At 52.3% G+C, this 23,806-nt stretch overlaps 1 protein-coding gene across 2 annotated transcripts in view; it reads left to right on the top strand.

Annotated features, from left to right (window-relative positions):
- LOC147226529 (roundabout homolog 2-like) overlaps positions 1-23,806 on the top strand; it is a 70,796-nt gene that overhangs the window by 38,791 nt on the left and 8,199 nt on the right. For both annotated transcript variants that reach the window (XM_086160485.1, XM_086160484.1), the window contains exons 3-18: positions 10,638-10,795; positions 10,977-11,097; positions 11,177-11,315; positions 13,208-13,344; positions 14,080-14,204; positions 14,286-14,457; positions 14,877-15,082; positions 16,602-16,683; positions 16,842-17,007; positions 17,495-17,661; positions 18,502-18,623; positions 19,216-19,447; positions 22,191-22,315; positions 22,401-22,572; positions 22,740-22,928; positions 23,141-23,167. In XM_086160485.1, coding sequence (XP_086016611.1) covers positions 10,638-10,795; positions 10,977-11,097; positions 11,177-11,315; positions 13,208-13,344; positions 14,080-14,204; positions 14,286-14,457; positions 14,877-15,082; positions 16,602-16,683; positions 16,842-17,007; positions 17,495-17,661; positions 18,502-18,623; positions 19,216-19,447; positions 22,191-22,315; positions 22,401-22,572; positions 22,740-22,928; positions 23,141-23,167 — 2,340 coding nt within the window. The remainder of the gene's footprint in view (positions 1-10,637; positions 10,796-10,976; positions 11,098-11,176; positions 11,316-13,207; positions 13,345-14,079; positions 14,205-14,285; positions 14,458-14,876; positions 15,083-16,601; positions 16,684-16,841; positions 17,008-17,494; positions 17,662-18,501; positions 18,624-19,215; positions 19,448-22,190; positions 22,316-22,400; positions 22,573-22,739; positions 22,929-23,140; positions 23,168-23,806) is intronic.

The raw sequence follows: 23,806 nt of genomic DNA, 5'->3' as shown, positions 1-23,806 counted from the left end.
AGATAAATCATTAATATGTGTAATTACCAGGTTTATGGCTGCGGCCGGGGCTCCGGCGACAGGTGAGACCCCCGGAGTCGCGGCCAAGTGTTAGCAATACACTCGCGATACACTATTTCATCATCCGCCAAGTCGTTTTCACGTGCAAGGGACCTCCTGTGGCGTGGCGTGGACTCATGGCCATAATAGAAGTTAAAATAAAAACGGGTGGTGCCAAGAGCAGTCTGGAACTTCTGTCCAATGTTGGAACACCACCAAGCAATCAGCCAGTATCGATGTTTGTGTTGACTTTTATTTTGAAAGCACCGATTTGTAAAACCAGCAAAATGCAGCGGGATTACAGTGTTTGAGTCGCCACACCGAGGGCAGCGGTATTTTTTGGGGAGGTCGGGGGGTTGCGGCGATGCGAGATACCTAAGCTGATCATCTGGCTGACTTTTACTTTGCAATCTTTACATTGCAATTGCTTATTCGTCTGGCTCTGGAGGATTTCTGACCGCCGTGGCGTTCAGGTCCATGACTCGATTCTGTCCCCTCGTCATCTGGGGACCCGCCCTCCTCCCCGCTCCCCGAGGTTGGTCCCTTTGCACTAATTTGACATCGGAAAATGTGCGCAGCGGGTCGGAAGAGTCAAGGCAGCGTCCCGATGGCGCCCCGCGTTCATTTCCCATCCCTTCCGCTCTGCACGCCAGGCTGGCACTTACGTTCACCATTCCAGGAATTAGCCCATCCCTGTGTTTCAGCTGCTAATGACATTGCGGAAGCGGTGTTTCCCAGCGATTAATGCCCTGGAAGCCAGAGTTACGGGATGACGGCGGCTTCGGATATAAATGTTTTGTAATTCAAAGTTAGCCAAGTGCCGCCGAGGTCGTCCCGCTCCCCCGGCGGCGTGCGGAGGCTCACCGTGGTTAAGGCACGCCAATTACAGGAGGTGTTTGAGGGAAAGCGCCATTAGAGGAGCGGAGAGCGGCCAGGCGTCCTTCTCGCGGGGAGGGGGATTGATGGGACGCCCGCCGGAGCGTCCGCTCCCTCGTCATGCTCGGAAATGCCGCCACCATCACACGAAGCTGTGGAAGCTTTTAATTTGAAATGATGGGAATGGACTGTTTCCTGCGGGAGCAGCAGCATCAGCTGATTGGGGTTCTCGTCTTCTGCAAGACCATGGATAGTCCTAACAACCATGGAGAGGCACATCTTGTGTCCGCACAGAGGAAGGGCTCCATGAAGCTCTGCTGGTGGGGGATCTCCATGTTCTCCTGCTTGGGTTCTCTCTGAGTATGGCTCCATGTTCTCCAAAGCTCGGCTCTCTTTGTCTTGTATCTCCATATTCTCCTGGTGGAGCTATAGTCACTGGATTCTCCATGTTCTCCTGGCTGGGTTCTATCTGTTTTCCGTCTCCATGGCAACTGTTGGATGTCTGTGTGATTGACAGGTTGAACCCCACCTCCTGTCTCAATCACCCGGTGTGCAGGAGATGTTTATTTTCTTCCGTTTGTGTCGAGGTGTTTCAAAAGTGAAGCAGACATCGGGATTAAAGAATCAATTTTTCCCACTGATTGATTCCAGCTGATCAGCAGTCCGGGTGCTCAGAGCCTGATGTGCACCCTACAGGCCAGGAATTCATGTTTTCCTATGGCCTGACAAAGAGTAACATTGCTGTTCAGGATGTTTCAGTATTACTCACGAGGGTGTTCGTATTTGGAGTTTCTTACATTTACCATAGCATTAATCAGTAAGTCGTCTGCAAAGGAAAACTCACAATATTGATGTGATCGGTGTCCGATATGAGTGTCTGAGGTCGTCCAAAATATTTTATTATTAGAATTCACTTTCTGCTTCTTGTTTTTTTTAATGGAAATTTTAGCGTGTCCCTGCTTCCTGCTGCCTTGTAGCATTAAACTATTTCCTGGTCCTTCCTTTTTGCTGGTTCCAGTTTCTTTTATATTTTAGTTTTATTCTGAACTATTCTGATATTCTCAGCTGGTTCAGGTTAAATCTTCTGTTATTTTTTTCGAAACTACTTTTTCATTGGTACTCATGGCAGAAAATAGGAGCCGTTCATTTAATTATGTATGTATTTATTTCCAGTGTCTCCCCATTGTTGTTCTAGCGGAGCAGTTTCTGTGCAGAGGTGGTGTTGATGGAGGGGCTGGATTTTGAGGGAGTAGATGTGATTAATAGAGATTTGGGGTGAATAATCTCCTAAGCTGCTCAGTTGAATGTGTGTGTGTGTGTGTGTGTGTGTGTGTGTGTGTGTGTGTGTGTGTGTGTGTGTGTGTGTGTGTGTGTGTGTGTGTGTGTGTGAGAGAGAGAGAGAGAGGGAGAAAACAGGGTCACAGGAACGCCTACCTGAATCCACAACAGCCTTTTTTTTAAACCCTTAAATGCATCTTTTCTAGCTCCAGGACCTTCTGAGTGTCTCACCAGAATGTCTTCCGCCGCGTCACTTGCTGAACGTGGCTTCTGAAAACATTTAAGAGTTGATAAGATATCAGGCGCACTTTAGAAGAAAGTTGAGAGATGTTGAGAGAAGAGATGTGTCGCAGAGGTGGAGCTCAGGGTAACTAGGGGAGATGTGTGTCGGGGAACCTGTAATGTTAGCGCACACAGTGGGCAAACCCAGGGGGATCCCACCACGCTAGAACCTGCTAGCACCCGCTAGCGTAATGTTAGCGCACACATCGACCCCGCCCCAGGGGATCCCATTATAGTAGCACCATCTAGTACCCGTTAGCGTAATGTTTGCACAGACAACTGGCACAGTTCTGGGGATCCCACCACGCTAGCATAATATTAGCGCACACAGCAGGCACGCCCCAGGGGATCCCACCACACTAGCACCTGCTAGCGTAACATTAGCGCACACAGCGGGCACAGCCCAGGGAGATCCACCACGCTAGCACTCGCTTGCAGGCTCTTGCCGCCTTGCTCATTGAAAGGGCTGGACAGATGGCCATGGCGCTCTTGTTGAAGGGATTCCCTGCACCCACAGAGCAGAACGAAAACCTGCCGGGGCTGGAAGTCCTGGTTGTATCTCACAAAGTTGTGCATGTATTTACTGGAATATGTATAATATCATAGCGGAAAAGGAGAAACAGCCCTGCGGTTTTAGGTTACTTTCTGTACCCCGTGGGCCCTGGTCACGGCGTCACCGGTGATTCCTGGGTATGAACACATAACTCTCTGTGACATTGGGGTCGGGGGAGTAAGGGGGGGGGGCCCGGGGGCCATATCTGGACCCCCACCCCCCTCTGTCCAGCTCCGTCAACAAATACAATAATTCACCATGCTTAGAAACAGAGATGTTTCTATCTTTTTCATCTAAATTCACACAGTCCCTGAAATACCTTTTTTTTTAAAAAAAAAAAAAAAAAAAAAAAAGGAACCATTCGGATTCATTTGTCATTTGTTGATTATCCCGAACCCTTGAAATACAGTTTGGTTTAAAAAAATCGAAATTTGAGGAACCGATCAGTTGGTTATCCAAGTGAATAATTGCATTTTTGAACGTGCCGTGGCTCCGCCTCTGAGATGACGATGATACCATTAGTGACCCCACCCCACATCTGAGACCCCCACCGTGCTCAGATCTTAGCTAATAATCCCAGGGTCATCACAGGGTCAATGTCTGCTCTGTAATGTAGACAATCCAGACTGAGATTACCACATTAGTGTCAGGTGGGGGGAAACCTCAGCCAGCACCTTGTGCACCGCGGAGATAGGAGCTCAGACTCCACCATCCGTTCATTCATTCATTCATTCATTCGTTCTTGACTGTTATCAATGGGGAAACTGTTCTGGGAGCGCAGCATTAACCCCGCCCCCTCACAGGATGGCAGGCTGTGATTGGTTCCATCGTTTCCCAGCCGTTTCCCAGCCCCCTTTCCAGCTCTGTGATGTGAACAAATACAATCATTCTCCATACATAGCGATGTTTCTACCTTTTTAATTTAAAGTCATAGGACCCCTTCAATCAACCCCTGAAATTGTTTAAATTAAAAAACAAATATATAAAATTGAGGAACCAGTCAGATTCATGCTTTCATTTGTTGCTTATGTTGAATCCCTTAAATAGTTAAGATGAAAAAAAATGATGAACCAATCAGATCCATGCCTTCATTTGTTGATTATCCCGAAACCTTGAAATAGTTTAAAGAAAATAAAAAAATTGAGGACCCAATCAAATCAGATCCATACTTTCATTTGTTGATTATCCTGAACCTCTGAAATAAAGTAAAAAAATAAAATAAAAAAAACAATTAGATTAACAGTACAGTACGGCAGGCTGTGATTGGTTGCCGTTTCCTGGTGAGCTGGATGTTTTCATTTTACAGCCCGACACCAGCCTGTTGGGGGGGTTGCCTCGGGGCGGCGAGTGAATGGGGGCTGGTCGTGGAGGGCGGCGTCGGCGGCGGTTCATTTCCCCTGTTTGGAGATCAAAGGTCAAATCAGCGCAACCAAAGCGGCAAAGTGTGCGACATATTATCAGTGAAGGTGGGAGCGTGACATTACCATATTAATTAGTTTTCTTTTGTGGTGAATGCCAGCGATGGGGGCGGGGCGGCGAGTCTGCACGTGCTTTGTAGCCGCCGGCGTCCGTTCCCGCGCGTTCATACATATCTATACGCCGGGCAAACATGCACATATTGCCGGCCCATCTGTGGGGAGCCGTGCAAACAGGGAGGGGGGCGGGATTTGCGGCGGCGCAAACATCCGCCTCTCTGCTGAGCAGCCGGCGAGGTGTTTGAGGTGCGGCAGGCGCCGCAGATGCACAGATTATCAAGGAAGTGTGATATATAGATTGCCGCATGGGTGGGGGGGGGGCAGGCAAACAGACAAAAACAAACAGATTAGCCCTAAAATGTTGCGTTTGAAGTTGGGCTTCACTTATTCGCGACAAAAGGAGGCGGGGTTTAACACAGATGGGTCAGCTGTCAATCAAAGAGTAGACGGCTTTCCGAACCGAGGCCGTCGTCTCCCCGGGCGACGGCGCTTGAGTGAAACAAGGCGGATAAAAGGGGCTGAATTGAAATCCCTGACTCATCTTCACCGCCCACTTTGCCCTGCAGGCCCTCCTGGAGACCCGAAGCTCCAGACCAGGGTTTCTAGATGGATCCTGGAAACAGCGGCTATCTCCAGCGCTAGCTGTTGTTAGCAGCAGTGCTAAAATGGTGAAGAACATTTCAGATGAGGTTCTGATGGTTTTATGAATGAACGATGAGTTGAGGACTCCTGTGAATGACAGGTGACCGCGTCAAGGTTAAGCCCCGCCCCTCTGCCCCCCCCCCCCCCCCCCACCCACCCCAGCCTATATAACAAATGAATTAAGGGGCAAAACTAACCAGCAAACTTAACGGGATGCGTGGAATCCGTGACTTCCTGTCCGAGGAGGGGCGGGGCCAGGGGGCGGGGTCATAGTGCGGTGATGAGGCAGATTCCCAGAGTCACGGAGGAGGAATGTTCTGGGGCTGAAGGAACGCACGGAGACAGACGCAATTAATTATGGATGTGGAAATGTGGTCTTAGGGAACGCCGTTACAGTAACTGGAGGGGCGGCGGGGGGGGAGGGGCGGCGGGTTGATCCCCCCCGCCCCCCCCAACCACCCACAACTCCGGATTCCACTCCAGGACAGGAGAGAGGAGGTTAATTAAACATGACAGCGGCGCGGCGGCGACGGTGAACTCGGGGTGGTGGTCGACCTGCTCCACATCCAAAGGCCACGGGATGAATAACCAACGCCTGTGACTCCGCCCACCCCGCCAAAGAAGGGGGGGGGGGGGGGGGGGGGGGCGGGCGAGCAACACACACATCTGGGACACATACATACACACACACACATGGGTGAAATGAGCCCTTAGGTGCAAACATGACAGGAAGTAGTCGTTGGCGTGACGGCACCCGCTTTCATTATTGCACGCCTGTGTGTGTGTGTGTGTGTGTGTGTGTGTGTGTTTGGGAGGTTTAACCCCTTCCTGTCTGGGGGACAAGTCTGAGCCCAGAAGACTTGGTGTTTGAGGTCAAATAGAAAAATAAGCCATGTGTCCTCAAACAGCAGTGTAAAGTTTTAAAGCTGATTCTTTGTTTGAGTCTTGGTTTAATATTTCCATATTGTGTGTTTTAATTAAGCTCCTCTTTAGTTTTGAGACGGCGGCCGCAGATGGACGGAAATAGCGTGGCCGAGGGCGGCGCCGGCGTTTTATTTTTTCTTCGCCCTGCATTTGTTCCCCCGACCGTCACCCTGACGCTAATTGGACGCGACGCTAATGACGCCGAAAAGCAAAGCGGAGCGAAGCCGTGCGCGTTTTTTTTATTTATTTTTTTTCTTCCATGTTAAAAAAAACAGTCTGCGGCGACCGTACGTCTGGTGGCGTCTCAACCTCCTCGCCCTACTTCCTCCACCTTCCCGTTCCTGGACGTTTTTCCCCCCTGAAATGCCAAGCAAAGCCGTCAGATTGCAGAGACGGCGTCCGCGCCTCCCGCCTTCCCGTCCCTCGATTTAACGTTTTGCGGCGGGATCCTGATAGGTGATGCAGAAGGGCCCCCCAGGGGGACGGCGTGTAAACGCTCCTCGTCTCCACGCTGATCGCGGCCCTGACTGATTGCTGATGACTTTTTTAGGGCACGGCGACGTTAAGTTGTTTATTTATTCAAAAAAAAAAAAAAATGCAAATAGCCCCCTGCACTCTGCACTCATCCTCCTCCTCCTCTTCATCCTCCGCTCTGTCCGACCCCTGATTGCGCGTCGGCAAATCCGCTGCTGCGATGATGTGTTGTGGTCATCAGCAAAGTTTGCAATATAAAGACAGGGCAGCTGATTTTTTTTTGTTTGTTTATGCATCTCTTTGTGTGTGTGTGTGTGTGTGTGTGTTCATCAGTTTATTTTGCTTGTGACAGATATGGGACATGCTGTCTAGTTTGTGTGTGTGTTTGTGTGTGTGTGACACACCCCCTACAGGCTGTTCAGAAAGAATCTTCAGTAAACTCGCCGCCGTGTCACGTAGCATCTCCTGACCGTCTTGGACGGTCTTCATGGCGATAAATGAACATCCCAAAATACCCTTGTCTTTGGCGGGAGTTGGGGGGGGTTAAAGAAGCTGCAGATGTTTTGGACGTTTTCACAGGTGTGCCGGTCCAGGTGAATCCCCGCCCCTCGCTCCCCGCTAGCTGTTCTTCCGGGATCAACGTTCTGTTGTTTGCACCGCTCAGCCGCCGCCATGTTTGTCTTTAGTTTTACCGCCGACGTCCTTCGGGGGTCCGGAAACCAGCCACGCCGGTGTGTAGCAGTCCACGTGTTTCCATTGAAGGGGAAGCACCCATTGGCATTCATGTGTCTGTCTGAGACGCAGTGAAGGCGAGAAACTCCGCTGAAGGAGCGGCGCGGCACGGATGAAGGCGGCGTGCAGCCTGGTCTGCGCGGCGCTAAGCCCGTCTTCATGTGCGATTCCCTAATGGAACCCTGCCATCTGCTCCGCCGACCGGACGCCCGTCCCGCTCATGCATTATTCTGTTTCTTTTTCTGCTTTTGCGCTGTGTTGCCATACCGACACTCTTCTTCACGGGGCGGGTGTGTGAGGCGTGACACACACACACACACATTCACACTAGATCAAGAAAGCGCAGTCCTGTGTGTTTGTGTGTGTGTTTCTGTGTGTGTGTGATGCTTTAATTAGCCAGGTCCTGCTTATTCGCCGTTTGGTGGAGATCGATATTTTCTCCGGTAATCTGAGTCACCTGGCAGACTTGATCGGACTGGAATTAAGCCGTCTAGTCGTAAGTCGCAAGTGTAGCTGCTAACATCTGCCTTCATTAGCTAGCTTCGACCTCCCTGTCTGCTGTTTTTTGTGTCTTATGAGAAGGCTAACATATGCAGGAAGTCTTTTGTTTGTTTTCCTTATTTTTACTGTGCAGTGTTTTTTGTCCCAGATTAGGAATTTAACCCGTGTTACAAAGGTGGGTTTCGATTTACAGCAAAAATAGCATTCTATCGCTTTGTAGGAACGCAATTCCGACGTGCATTACCCTCGTGTGTCCACGGAGGCATCCAGCATTTTCTCTTCTTAGCCAGCGCGAGCGCAGCTCGTGCGACTAGCCGCTAATCATTTTGTTAATAGTGTTAGGAGCGACACAAATGCCGCCAACAATTGTGTCAAGGGTGCTAATAAGAAGGCCAGTTGTGCTAATAGCGCTAATGGTGCTTCCGGTGGTGACAGAATGGAAGAAGGTAATAAATTAGCATTTTGAGATGAAGAGTTACACACACACACACACACACACAAACACACATGCAATCTGTTTGCTAATCGCATGATTCGGCCTGTCACACGTCTTTACCGCCGATTGTGTTACGAAACGGAGCCCATTTTGCAGCCGCCCTCCCGTCTGATTCGATAAATTAAAAGAGGCGAACGAGCGAACCCCCCCGACGGTTTGTTTGAATAATTGAGCTGCTCTCAATCGGGTGGGGGCGGGGTGGAATAATTACCTGCCTACAGCAGAGGTGTAGCGGGTTGCGTCTCCTCGGGACGCCGAGATTCAGAGCCGTAGATTGGAACGCCGCTGTGGAGGAAACGTGGGCTGCATGATGGGGGTAAAAAAAAAAAAAGTGGAAACTGGCTGCCGTCAGCAGGGGGCGCCACTCAGCTCACGGCTGGTTTTTAGAGGGGACTACAACCCCCCCCGAGACTCTGGACGAAAAAACTACAAAACAGAAGAAGCCCCTCCAAAGCAGAGCATGATATTGTGATGTCGTGGTGCAGGCGGGGGGGAAAAAAAAACCCTCTTTGAATCCCACAAAAAAATCCCATTTCAGAAAGTAATTAGCCTTAATTAGCTTTAATGAGCAGGTTTCGCTCGACAACTAATTAACTTGTCGGCTAATTCCAAAATGGTGGACGCGCAGAGTGACAGTCAAGTGATTCGAACACATCCTCCTCCTCTTCGCCGCGTCTGAACCCAATTATTGGCGCCATAAATGCGAGCTGTCTGGACCCGTCACTTCCTGGCCTCACCTGATTGGACGAGGACTTGGTGGTTTGTTTTCAGGCTGAAAGGAGAGCCTGAAAACAAACATCTTAGTAAGTAACCCCCCCCCCCCCCCCCTCCTCCCCCGCCGTTTCCTGTGATGGCGCGGCCCGCCTCCTGCGAGTCTGTGTGGACTCTCCCGGGACGGCGAGCGGACACAACGGCCCGCCCGACAGACGCCGTTCGCCGCCTAGGCTTCTCCACGTGATTGACAGCCGTATGCTCTCCCTTGGCGGCGCCGGCGGTGGCTCCTCGGGGACGGACGTGGAGCGGCGGCAGTTTAATGAGCTCGGAAATACAACAAAAACAGTTTGTTTGGATTTGAGCGGTTCCGCATTCGACTGGCGCCCAGTTTATCAACGTCATCGTTTAGAACATAGAGGAGGAACATTAGAGGAGAGGAAGCAGGAAGTGATGGAGAACAGATGGAACACCGGAAGTGATGGGGGACGGACAGAATGCAGGAAATGATGAGGAACGGATAGAAGACGGGAAGTGATGGAGAATCGATGGAACGCAGGAAGTGATGTGGAACAGAATGCAGGAAGTGATAGGGAACAGATGGAACACAGGAAATGATGGGGAACAGACAGAAAGCAGGAAGTGCTGGGGAACAGATGGAATGCAGGAAGTGTTTGGAAACAGATGGAAGACAGGAAGTGTTCGGGAACAGACAGGAAGTGATGGGGAATTGAAGGAACACAGGAAGTGATGTGGAACGAACAGAACGCAGGAAGTGACAGGAAATGGCTGGAACTGGAAAACGATGGTGGAGGAGCTCCCAGTTGTCTCCTGGCTCATCCCGCCCAGCTGCTCCACTGCTGGTGCTTCTCCTGTTTGCTTTCTCTCTCCTCCTGAAGCTGCGACCCTGAGCTTCCAGAAGCTCCGGGGCCTCCACATTCAGCTCAGGATAATAAACCCCAGGTTGGGCCTCGGCAGGCGGCCTCCAGCGACGACCATGAATATTTAAACATCCTTCGCAGGAGCAGGCTTTTCAGATCCAACTCCAGAGTAGAGGAGCTAGTTTTGATTAACGTCCCACAATGTACATTCAGTGAGGATGTGAAGTTCTCCTCCGCCAGTAAAACCACATCCAGGAGCCTATGCCGATATAAACGGAATATTGTAAACGACATGAATGATTGATGGCGTCCGTCGCCCCCGACGACGTGGATCTCGACCGCCTCGGATTTGAACCCGCTCAGCTGATTCCTGCTCCCAGGAGGAGGAGCAGGAGGAGCAGCGGGTTCCAGAAGAATAATAAACAATCTAGGTATACATAATTCATCTGCAGCTCCACTGCGCTCCAAAGGGACTGGAGGGGTTTTACACACACACACACACACACACACACACACACACACACACACATACACATACACAGAAACCCCCAGGTTATCAGTTATTGATCTGTGATTGATCTGTGCATGATGAATCTGCAGGGTTTTGTTTTGTTTTCTTTGTCTGTGGGAAACGGGTTCCTGGGTACCTTCTGAGGTCGTGACCCCCTCCCCCTACACACACACACACACACACACACACACACCGCCCCTCTGGTTGTCCAGCGTTTGGCGTTTCTGGTTCTAACCGTCTCGCTGCTGTTCCTGGTTCTCAGTGCTGAGGGACGACTTCAGGCAGAACCCCCAGGATGTGGTGGTGGCGCTGGGGGAGACGGCCGTGCTGGAGTGTCAGCCCCCCAGAGGTCACCCCGAGCCCAGCACCTTCTGGAGGAAGGACAACGTCCGTCTGGAACTGAAGGATGACAGGATCACAGTGAGCTTGACCTCTGACCCCTGACCCTGCTCGTCACCCGAAGGATTGTGAAGGCTTTGTGCTTGCAGTGTGTGTGTGTGTGTTTGTGAGATCTGAAAGCGTTCCCCATAACATCCCCCGTTTTCATAAAAAGCGTCGAGGAGCTCAGCCATCCCATAATAGTCTCATTCCCGTTCCTCAGGTCCGCGGTGGGAAGCTGACCATCTCCGGTGCCAGGAAGAGCGACCTGGGCATCTACGTGTGTGTGGCCGCCAACATGGTGGGCGAGCGTGAGAGCGAGAAGGCCCAGCTGTCTGTCTTTGGTGAGAAGCCCCGCCCCCTTTCCCCCCGCCGGCGCCTCGAGCCGCCATCTTTGATGTTTTTTGTTTTCTTCTCTCCCAGAGCGGCCCGTGTTCGTGCAGCGGCCCGTCAACCAGGTGGTCCTGGTGGACGAGAGCGTGGAGTTCCGCTGCCAGGTCCACGGCGACCCCCCGCCCACGCTGCGCTGGAGGAAGGAGGACGCCGACGTCCCCCGCGGCAGGTGAGGGCCACGTGTTACCTAGCAACCGCTTAGTTGGATCCCGAATAATTTTAAAGTATCGGGACTTGAGCTAAAAATATGTGGGGGGGGGACAGTGTCAGAAGTGTCCTGAAAGATGCTCTGGAGGCGGCGGGAGCGTCACTCACGTGACTCCTCCTGGCCAATCAGGAGGCAGGGCCTTAAGCCACAGCCCCACTTTCCGACAAGTCCAACGCTGTCAGACGTCTGCTGAGGAGGTGTGTGTTCAGTCCACCTGTGTCTCACCTCCTCACTTCTTCATGTCCTACTTTCAAACTCCTCCTCCTGGAGGGGGAGGGAGGGCTGCGTCCATATCTGGGTCAGAGATGTGCCGCCGCTGCCGCCGCCGCCAGGCTCTCCGGACAGAACCCCCCTCCCCACCACCACCTTTTGGAAGGGTCTGTCTTGGAAATGTGACTTCTTCTCAACACCCCCCACAAACACACACACACTCACACACACACACGCCGCCATGGCTGGATGGAGAATTTCACGAGGTCTCTCACGCCAGGAGCAAACCCCAGAGTCCCCAGGAGACCCGGGCATTCGGTGTGCGGGGGCATGTCCACACACACACGGAAAAGACACGTGTGTGTGAGTATGTGTGTGTTTGTTTGGGCGTGAGGGTGGGAATGAAGCTCACACTGTCATATCTGTATGAGTGTAATAAGCAACTTCAAGTGCGTTCGCTTTTAAGACCTCAGCATCCTTGGTGTGTGTGTGTGTGTGTGTGTGTGTGTGTGTGTGTGTGTGTGTGTAACACAGTAATCGATGGTAGACACACACACACACACACACACACACACACACACACACACACACACACACACACTCACACGCATCAATGCCACTCAGACACATTAACTCAGAGTGGACGTCCTGTACATTGACAACGGGCACGCATCGACTATGGAGACAGAACCATAACCATAGTGGACACACGCACACACACACACACACACACACACACACACACACACACACACACGTCGATTGTCTTCAGCAGCATTATGAATTAGTCATCCCCTCCTGTGCCGCTCATTCATCAAGTCCAGTTTACTGAAGCTGCCACTCCTTTTTTTGCCCTCTCTCTCAGACTGCGTGTCTATATCCTTTTCTTGTACACACACACACACACACACACACACACACACACACACACACACACACACACACATGTATAGCATAACACTGCTCAGTGGGTGGCTTGTCGTTATAAATAGTGAAATAGTGGAACAGTGAGGGTTCCAGCTGAAAGCACCTTTCATTTTTCCTCATGCCTTCGTCGCGGTGTAATTGCCCCCCAACACAGACACAGGCACACACACACACATGCACACACTCCCCCTGCGTCTGCAGCGGAGTGTGTTGCAGCGGGGAGTCTTAATTGCCTCCGAAAAAAAGGGAAAAAAAAGACTATCTTTATTCTGTCAAAAGCGTCTCAACCTTCCTCTTTCTGTTTTCTAATAGGACTCCTCCGGCCCCGGCTGATCATCTCAGCCTGCCGGGTTTTATCTCCACACACACACACCGCATCGATCTCCTCACACACAAACTCTGTAACGAGTGGTGTTTGGATCCAAACAGAGCCACAACATGATGGGTTTATTTATTTGGTTTGATTGGAAAGTCGTTTTGCGGGAGGTTCCTGGAAATGAGCTCGCAGTGACTGGAGAAACCTTGCGGCGGTGCGGCGGTTGGCTCCGCCTCCTCATAACCAGAAAGCCCTTGATTGGATCAGAGAATGAGTGAGAGAATGAATGAACGCATGAGCGTTAAACCCCAGGTTAAAGGAGGCGGAGCCTCGGGGTTGGCCGTGACGCAGCGACGTGGCGATGACGCCGACGACCTGACGGACGCTTTTCGCCCCGCAGGTACGACATCCGCTACGACAAGGAGGACTTCCTGCTGAAGATCAAGAAGGCCTCGATGAGCGACCAGGGCACCTTCACCTGCTTGGCGGACAACCGCGTGGGCAAAGCGGAGGCGTCCGCCTACCTGACCATCCGAGGTGGGCGACAGCTCTCAGAGCTCATAACCTCCCCTCGCCTCACAGAAGACCTCGCATACGTCTTCTCCTCCTTCCTCCGCCGCCCAGAGTCTCAGAGCAATCTTCTCTTTATTGCGTCTTTCCGAGCGCCATCCTCCACCTCCTCCTCCCCGCTGTGTAAACGGGCCAAAATGCTAGCTTACCTTTACATACATCTATCAGCACAAGCATAGACGTGCGGCTCATGAGAAGATCTCCCCAGACCTCCAGCCTAGGAGACGTTCTCCCCCCCCGTGAAGACCACCCTCCTCCCCTCCCGGCGTCGTGAAACAGTTATTTGTGAAGCGGCCAAAGCCCGCCGCTTCCCGTCAGGGTCCTGTCACCCGCTCAGCCGAGCGAGCGCCATCCATCTCCTCCTCCGAAGGTCACGGATGGAGAGCTGACCCCGCCTCATCCATCTCTGATCATCATTCTTTTGTTCCCTCTCTCTCTCTCTTCTCTCATCCCTCCATTGTCGTGTCACCAGCTCGCCCCGTCGGTAAGTAAGAGCTGATCCCCGTCCCGCATGACGTCTGCAGAACCCTCCCGTCCCGGTACCTTCAGGTGGAGGCACCAGGTTGAGCGGAGGTTCCCACCCGTGCATGCGGCGGCGCCACCTCACCCCGTCACGTTCACCCCCTTCACCCGCGGCGCAGCGTTTTTTTTTTTTTCCCTCCTCCCCCTCTACTGCTCACGACCTTTGACCTTTGACCCCAGAGGCGCCCCAGTTCGTGGTGCGACCCCGGGACCAGATCGTGGCTCAGGGCCGGACCGCCGCCTTCCCCTGCGAGACCAAGGGGAAGCCGCAGCCCGCTGTTTTCTGGCAGCGCGAGGGGAGTCAGGTAAGGGGGCGCCCTGATGTGGATGGACGCCATCTTCTTCTGCTTTGTAGAACATCTTCTCTCCTCCTCTTCCTCCACCAGGACCTCCTGTTCCCCAGCCAGCCGTCACAGGAGGATGGGCGCGTGTCGGTGTCGCCGGACGGGAGGCTCACCATTGCCGGCGTGCAGCGCGCCGACGCCGGCTACTACATCTGCCAGGCGCTCACTGTGGCCGGCAGCATCATGGCCAAGGCCCAGCTGGAGGTTGTGGATGGTACGCTCGCGCGTGCACACGTGATCTCGCACACACACACACGCGCCGCGTAACTGGAAACACACAGCATGTCTGTTCCCAGCGAGCGGGTAGCGGTGTAATTACACTGCTGTATGCTCGTGATTACTACCAGTTCACTAAGTAATAGTGATCCCACAATCACGTTGCCGTGGAAACAGAGCGCAGAGGCAGTGGCGAGAGGAAGGGTGACGATGATGATGCGGCAGTGGCGGTTGGCCGCAGGAAGAGGGGTAATTAGCACGTCGCTAATCCTCACCTGGTAATTACAGCTCGGAGGCGCCGCCGGCGAATGGCGGATGGCTTCCCGTCGGAACGGAGTCATCTGGCGGATCCGTATCGGATCCGACCCCCAATTACCCCCGACTCAAACCTTCCCCCCCGTCTCTTGTGTCCCCCAGCCTCCAAGGACCGCCCGCCGCCCATCATCCGCCAGGGGCCCCGCAACCAGACGCAGGCGGTGGGCGGGGCGGCGCTGCTGGGCTGCGAGGCGTCGGGGGAGCCCCAGCCCACCGTCACCTGGAGGAAGAACGGCGCCGGCCTGGCGGCCAGCGACCCCAGGTTCTCTCTGCTGGAGCAGGGGAGCCTGCAGATCCAAAGCGTCAGGGTGGGTGCAACACGGCGGGTTTTTACTTTCAACTTTCCACGTGCGAGAAAAAAAGACCGCACCAAGCTGGCTTGATGAGGCAAAGTGTAATGCTTAGAGTGTAATAATGCTAATACACTGCAATAATGCAGTATGAGATGCTGATGGGCCAAGGTGGATTTGTTCAGATGTGAAAATGTAGCTGGACGCACTTCCATGTGACCGTATGCACACTTTTCTGACAACTACTTCAGGGTGCCTTTCAAAACAAAGAGACATTTCCTCGACCCAGTATTGAGGAATGTCAGTCAACACACACACACACAAACATTTCTGTTCACTCATTCATCCATAATGTGCTGCTCTCATTCATTCATTCCCTCTGCTGGGCGAGGAGGGGCGGAGCCAATCACAGGGGGCATTAGGCCGGGGGCGGGGTTTTCAGCTGTCACTCATCTGGCCGTTCACACCGATGGACTTTTTAGAGGCTTCAGGGGACCAATGAGTGTGTTTAGACGGCGGACGGAGAACCTGGAGAACCTAGACATGAGAACACGGAGATAGAAGCCAGGCAGGAGAACACGGAGAACCAGCCCGGCCCACCGAAGGATTAGAAGCTGGAACTTGCGATGAGCTGAAGGATCTGACCTCCCTTCTGTCTGTGAGAAGCAGTCGTTTCCTCCGGCGGTGACGGAGTGGGACCGTTCCCTCCGAGAACGTCTGACAGGTTCTCCGCTCCTCTGTGGAACGTGAGCGATGACATTGTACGAGAGGCGAACGCCAACGTTAATGTGTGTAATAAAATTACAAGTGCGTTCTGGCATAAATCACCCTCCGCCCCCTCCTCTGTGCTCCTGTGGACCGGTCCGCTCCCCTTCCCCTCCCCTCCCCCCGTTCCTGTGGACCCCCCCACTGATGTCAGCTGAGTGTAATTCAAACGGACACGCTCAGTCGGGCTGCTTTTAAAAGATGAACGCCGTCCATCGATTTTTATAAGTCGTTAAAACGCCAGCTGTTTAGTCCGTCCAAGGACGCCGGGTGGAGGAAGAGGAAGAGGAGGAGGAGGAGGAGGTAGAGCAGCAGCAGATCTCCCTCTCCAACCCACTGAGATATGAAGCACACAGGCGTCCGGTGGTTTCAGTGGGCCGACGGTTCGACACCCTGAAGACCCATTGGAGGAAATCAATCAGGGAAATGAACATAAAGCTCTTACAAGCGACCAACCACCCTGCTCCTACACCTGCTGCACCATCAGCTACACCTCCCACCTCTGACACCTACACCAGCTCCTCCAACACCTCAACCGCCTCCATCCTCTCGTCCTCCTGTGAGGAACCCCTGCCCTGCCGACGTCCCGTTGCCATGGGAGACCGTCTCCGATCCAGGTTCAGGTTGTCATGTGGGTGATGAGATTTGTGGTCATGGCAGCCGAGGCGCCGTCCCGGATGTCCCATAAGGGCGGTGGGTCGCCGAACCCCGTCCCTGTCCTCCCATTGGCTCCCGAGCCCTGCGAGTGACGGTGCTCTGTGTCGCCCCCCAGCTGTCCGACTCGGGCTTCTACACCTGCGTGGCCACCAGCTCCAGCGGGGAGACGTCCTGGAGCTCCTACCTGGATGTCACAGGTCCGACACCTGAGCACCACACACACACACACACACACACTCTCTCTCGCTCTCCCCTTTTTCTCTCCTTTTCCTTTTTCTCTGTCTTCTTCTGTGTCTCACCATTTGTCAATACCTCCCTTTTTCCCTCTCTCTCTCTCCGTCTCCGTCCCCCTCAGACTCGTCGGAGATGGTGGATTTCATGTCCAGGAACTCGTCGTCCCTCCCGGGCCCGCCCTCCAAGCCAGAGGTCACGGACGTCACCAGGAGCAGCGTCTCGTTGTCATGGGAACCGGGTCCGGAGGCGGGCTCGCCGCTGTCGTCGTACGTCATCGAGTCCTTCGGGTGCGTTGGCGAGCCGCCTCTTGTCCCGCCCCCTCAGAACGACCTCGCAGAGGACGCGGATTATTCCAAATTATTTTAATTTTCTGAATTAAAAAAAAAAAAAACATAAATGTTAATTTCACGTTTGAATAATTCGGACAAACGCAAATAACTTAATGTATTCCTAGTTTCATGAATATTTACTATTCATGCGTTATCTCCACGCTCTTCTTTATTCATAACTTGTAGATTCCAGTGCACTTTATATATTCTTATACTTCACTTTTACATATCATTATTTTATAATTACATCCCATTGCATATGTAATTGTATATCATTTTTAGATAGTTAAGAAAAATGTATCGATAAAGTTGGTAATTAAATAATAATCTTGAGAAGAAAATGAGTCCTTAGAGGTCAAGGCTCGAGAAAAGATGTGTTCCGCTGCGATTCTTCCCCGGCAACTAGAACATGGCCCGTCATTGGCTCTTTCCCTCACCCCCGCAGCCAATCGGTGAGCAACAGCTGGCAGACGGCGGCCGACCACGTGAAGACCACGCGCTTCACGGTGAAGGACCTGCGGCCCAACACCGTCTACCTCTTCATCATCAGGGCGGCCAACGGCCAGGGCTTGGGAGACCCCAGCCCCATGAGCGAGCCCGTCCGCACACAAGGTCCCTGGCTATGCCGGGCTAGCTTAGCTAGGCTTAGCTTGTAACTGATCTCCCTTAACTTTCTCCATGTTGTAGCTTGCTTGTTATGCTATCCTTTTGTCCAGGCGTGTGAATGACTTGTATTCTTGTACGTGTCCCTGTGATTGAGCGCCTCTCGTCCAATCCCACCAGGCTCGGCCCCCCCTGAAACCCTAACTGCTGGATAAGTGGTGCTCTGAATGAATGAATGAATGAGTGATCTGATAATGCATTAACTTATCTCTCCTATCCTTAACACACTCACTTCATCCCACCCGACCTCAGCAGATTTGCCCTGACATTCCTTTCCCTCATGGTGCCTCACCTTACCTCAACTGCCTTCTACTAGCTAGCTTATCCCCTGCCTAACATCATGTTGCTTAGCCTTAACTAACCTTACCTCTCCAAATACGACAAATACGACCTTACCTTGCCTTTCTTTACCCTACATTACGTAGCCTTGCCTTGCCTTACCTAACTCAACTTACCATACTTTACCCTAGCTTACCTTACTTTATCTTACCATAACTTACTTTATCTTACCTTACCTTTACATACTTTACCTTACTTAACCCAACCTCTCCTTAGCTTACCTCACCTCACCCTATCTCACCATACCTTACTTTGCCTTACGTGACCGTATTTAACCTTACCTTACTTTACCATATCTCACCCGTACATACTTTTGCTGTACCTGACTGAACCTTGCCTTACCTTACCTCATGTTACTTTACCCGACCTTACTTAACCTCACCTCACCTCACCTCAGACCTGGACAGTCATACACTCCCTGGTACTAACCCCGTCCCCTGTGTCCCTCAGACATCTCCCCCCCGGCCCAGGGCGTGGACCACCGGCGAGTGCAGAAAGAGCTGGGCGAGGTGGTGGTCAACATGCACAACCCCGTGGTGCTCAGCTCCACGGCAGTGCAGGTCACGTGGACGGTGAGTCACCGCCGCCGCCGTGCAAACAGATGTCAGCCTCGGCGAGGACCTGGCATCGCGCACACACACACACACCCACCCACACACACACACACACACACACACACACAGAGTAGACCTTGGAAGGGGCTGAAATCAGTTGAGAACATTCCAGGGCGATGCAGGAAGCCGACATCCATCACCATTAGCTGCTGCGGGTGTCGCGCTCCTCGCCTGACAAAGCCCCGCCCACCCGTCGGGGGGTTAATGCCAAACGCGCCATCCGCTTACAGTCCTCTGCCATTTCATGGGTGTCACCGTGACGACAGCGCGGGCATTACGCCGTCCTCCCAGACAGGCGGGATAAAGACGAGCGCCGGCAGGCGTCAAAACAAACCTCCAGAATAAAAAAAGCAGCAAGCTAAGATACTTTTTGGAGGGCGCAGCGACAAAGTCACTCTAGCAGGAGATTAAAAAAATAATACGACACAGTGAAAGGGAAGGAGTCAGAAGGTTGGAAGGGGAGGAACCCCATCCAGGTCTGGACAAGGACCTTCTTGGGCTCGGGTGTCCATCAGGGGCGTCAAACCTGCCTTATGGTGTGGTTCCTCAGGTGGAGAACCCGTCCCAGTTCATCCAGGGCTACCGGGTGCTGTACCGGCAGACGTCGGGGCTGCCGTCGCCGGGGCCCTGGCAGATCCACGACCTGAAGGTGGCGTCGGAGCGCGACGTCACGCTGCCGGGCCTGAGGAAGGGCATCGTGTACGAGATCAAGGTGCGGCCGTACTTCAACGAGTTCCAGGGCGCCGACAGCGAGTCCATGACGGCCCGCACCATGGAGGAAGGTGAGGAGGTCCTCGCACACCGTATGAACACTGGTTTTAAGGGTAGTAATGACTCATATAAAATTAGGGTAGAAATCTGAGAAGTTCTTTGGAGTGGATTGGGTTTGTCTTGAGTCTTTCAGTTTTTCCTCAAAATAGAATTTCTGTGTACTCTAGGGGATTTTAAGGTAAATGTTGCTTCTTAGGACACCTTTGCCATCCGTAGCGGCTGTCAGCCTCACGTCAGGTCACATGACCACCCACCCCTCTCCCCCACCCAACCACCAACGTCTGGCTAATGGTTCCCGTCTGCTCTTAATGCTGGACGTCCCATCAGTTGAAGCAGCAGCAGCTCCCGACGTCTGAAGGCCGGGCACTTAAGGCCTCACCGGACGCTGTCGAGTCACACTGTTCCAGGAAACGAGACTGCCCGAACAGGAAGTGGATTCCTTTTATTGTGAAAATATTCCTTCCTCCGTAGGTAGCTGATGCCGAGTCAGTCATTAAAAAAAAACAAAACAAAAAAAACATCAGAAATCTGTCAGAATCATCAAAGAAATCGATAATCGTCCTTTATTTTTTTTTTGCTCTTCACGTTAAATGGGTTAAATGCTCGGAAAAAAAAAACATCAGCTCACCCGTTTGAGGCCTGAAGAAGCAGAAGAAGGGCGTTATGAAGAGTCTGAAGGAGAAATTCAGATCCAACGCTGCTTTTTTTCTCACCCCCTGTGCTTTTATTTTGGTAGCCGCTCCTGAGCCGTCGATCACCGCCTCCCCGGCTGTCAGTCAGGACGCCGCCGCTCCTTCCCGGATTCAAAGGATCGTTTATTTCTACAAAACACTCTCCTCATGTCGCCACGCGTCCGTCTCCACCTCCGTTCAATCACTTCCTCAACCTCCGTCAAAATAAAAGTCCGTCACATCTTTGGATACTTGTTATATTTTTTTTAATATCTATCTATATATATATATATATATATATATATATATCTAAATCTCCCGCAGGTATAACTTGTTCTTCACACTACAGAGAGCGGATCCTGACGTTTGTGATCAAAACTCCCAAACCTGGACGTTTTCCTGCCTAGACGCGTGGCACCGCAACGCTCTTTGTTCGTCGTCCGCCTCCCTTTGACGAGACGGCGTTTGATTCCCCCCCTCCGCCGCCTGACGCTGCTTCGTTAGCTTCGCCTCCGCCGCTTTTAGCTCTCGCCGGCGACGCCATCAAACGTTCGTCCCTGCCTGACGCAGCTCCCGATTGGCTCCGACAGTCAGCGCGGGTCGGATATAGAATCTTCAGCCCCGGTTTTTGTTTGAACGTCATAAAAATAACCTCCCCGCCGCTGTTTTGGTGATTTTAATCCCCTTCTCCGTGCCGCAGGCTGTGACGGGTTTGAGTCGCCGTATCGCTTTCCCCTCTTTCACGCTCGCCGCCGCCCTCGAGAACTGAATTCTGTGGGGATTATAATCCATTTTGGTTTTTTTAATCTAGCTAAGGTAGAGCCAGAGCTCTCCGGGGGGGTAGGTGACACGGGAGCCAGTCTTAGAGAGGGCCCTTCAAAATAAAAGCAGAAGCTGTCCGATTAGTCCGATGGACTCAGTTGGGTTTTTAATGCCCTTCGGGTGTTAGTGGCTTTGCTTCCAGTCCACCTTAAATCAATTAACACGTGAATTCTTTTACTGCCCTGAATTGGGGTGCTTCCGAATCCTCAATCTGAGCCCGTCTCATTTCAACTTCCTGTTTCCAGCGGTGCCAACTTTCAGATAATTTGAGTGGGGTGTCAAATAGCGAGATTTAATGAACACATTGAAAGCTGTAGTTCCAATTCCGACTTGAATAAATTAACCGGTCAATTCTTTGACTGCCGTGAACGACGGATCAACAAAATCAGGGTGATGCGCTTTTGTTCCTCGCCTCATGTTCACCTCCTGTTTCCTGCAATTAGACCTCTGAAATAAATGGACCCACAGGGGGATGTGAGCGGCTCTTTCTACAGTCCACCTTAAATCTATTTACTGGTCGGTTCTTTTTGTGGCCCTCCCATCACATTGACAATGCGCTCTCTCAGAATCTTGAATCGGCGCCTGCCTTGTTTCCACTTCCTGTTTCCTGTATCACAAACCCTCAGGTTTACTGACACTGTCGGGTTTAATATTTCTTCAAAGGCCTTATTTCCTGTCCACCTTAAGCCAAATTAACCGGTAGAGTCTTTTAGTGCTCTAGCCGTGAGATTGATTGGATCACGCTTTTATTTTCAAAAACTGAAGTTGGCCCCGCCTTATCTCCACTTTTCCTGTGACTCCCTCCTGGGATTAATTAATTGAAAGGCCTTGGTTTTCGGTCCACCTTAAATCACTTAACCCACCAATGCTTTGACTACCCTGACCGTCAGATCCACAGAATCGGGGTGACACGCTTTTCGCCCTGGCCTTGTCTCCACTTTCTGTTTCCTGCATGGAGATGTTTGAAATTAATTGACCAACAGCGGGGTGTGAACTGCTCTATCTCCAGTCCATCTTAAACCACTCTGCCAGGAGAGTCCTGGTGCCGTGGCTGCGGATTGATTGGCTCAGGGTACCTTCAGAAGATAAAGCTGACGCCTGCCTCGTCTCCACTTTGTTTCCTAATGCTCCTGGGATTAATTGCCATCATTCCGGTCCACCTTAAATCAATTAACCTACCCATCGTTGACAGAGGAGATCAAATAGGTCTTTCCTGACACGTGACGGCAGCCGTCCTGACCTCAATATGTGTTGTCTGCAGCCCCCGGGGCGCCGCCGCAGCAGGTGGCGGTGGCGGCGGTCGGCAGCCGGAACAGCACGTCCATCAGCGTGTCGTGGGATCCCCCGCCCTCGGAGCAGCAAAACGGCATCATCCAGGAGTACAAGGTTAGCTCCGTCCCCTTCCTCCGCTCTAGCGCCGTGCCCCGCCCTTGTAACCGCGGCAACGCCGATCCCTCCCTCTGGCCGGCAGGTGTGGTGCTTGGCCAACGACAGCCGTTTCCACGTCAACAAGTCCGTGGACGCCACCGTCCGCTCCCTGGTGGTGGGCGGGCTGCAGGCCGGGGTGCAGTACTGGGTGGAGGTGGCGGCGGGGACCAGTGCTGGGGTCGGCCTGAGGAGCAACCCCCAGACTGTTACCCTGGGTAACACACACACACGCACACATTTGTACACACATGCACACTTGCATTCATTCACCTCCTTTATCTCTCTCTCTTTCTCTCACAACTTCTCCCCTTCCATCTCTCTCTCTCTGTCTGTCCGCCTCACTCAACCCTCCTCCGCTCCTCCACTCGTTCTGTTCCCGCAGGTGGTGAGCAGTCAGAGGTGATGTCGGGCTCAGAGGGTGCTAGCGGTAGCGGTAGCGGCCTGTCGGAGGTTGTGCGTCAGCCTGCGTTCATCGCGGGCCTGGGCGGGGCCTGCTGGATCGTCCTGATGGGCTTCAGCGGCTGGTTGTACTGGAGGAGGAAGAAGAGGAAAGGCCTCAGCAACTACGCCGGTAGGAGCCCAGAAGGTCAGGGCCGGGCCGCACCCAGAGGAACCTGGTAGAAGCCTGGGTCCATTGCTTTAGTCTCAGACACCTTGAGCTTCTAGAAAGCAGCTCTCCACCTGCTCATATCTTCTCGTTGCTTCATTGATTGTTTGTTTGATTGATTGGTGACTCACAATTTATTCATCCATTCTAATCCCAAATCTTCTCCTGTGTTGCAGTTCAGTCCTTCACCTTCACCCGTGCAGGTAACTGTCACAGGAGCATACTACTACCACCACCACCACTACGACTGCTGCTACTACTGCTAAGACTACTACTACTACTGCTACTGCTACCACCACCACCACTAAGACTGCTGCTACTACTGCTAAGACTACTACTACTACTACTACTACTGCTACCACCACCACCACTAAGACTGCTGCTACTACTGCTAATACTGCTACCACTATTACTACTACTGCTTATGCTACTACTGCTACCACCATCACTGCTTCTGCTACTGTTTCTCCTACTGCTATTTCTAATTCTAATGGTACTACTGCTAACACTACTACTAATACTATCACTACTACTACTACTACTACTACAACTACTGCTACTACTACTACCACTACTGCTTGTACTACTACTACTACCACCACCATCACTGCTTCTGCTACTGTTTCTCCTCCTGCTATTGCTAATACTACTGCTAATACTATCACTACTACTACTTCTACTACTGCCACTGCTGCTACTACTGCTACCACCACTGCTACTCCTAATACGTGCACAGCTACTACTATGGACACCATTACTTCTACTACTACTACTTCTCTTATAAGTACCACTGATGATACGACTACTCTTATTTCTTCCTGCTACTGCTCTTCATATTAACC

Source organism: Fistularia commersonii, chromosome 15 (genome assembly GCF_037954325.1).
Source record: "Fistularia commersonii isolate RoL2024-O1a breed Wild chromosome 15, RoL_Fcom_v1.0, whole genome shotgun sequence".
Taxonomy (NCBI): Eukaryota; Metazoa; Chordata; class Actinopteri; order Syngnathiformes; family Fistulariidae; genus Fistularia; species Fistularia commersonii.
This window is presented reverse-complemented; position numbering and strand designations above follow the sequence as displayed.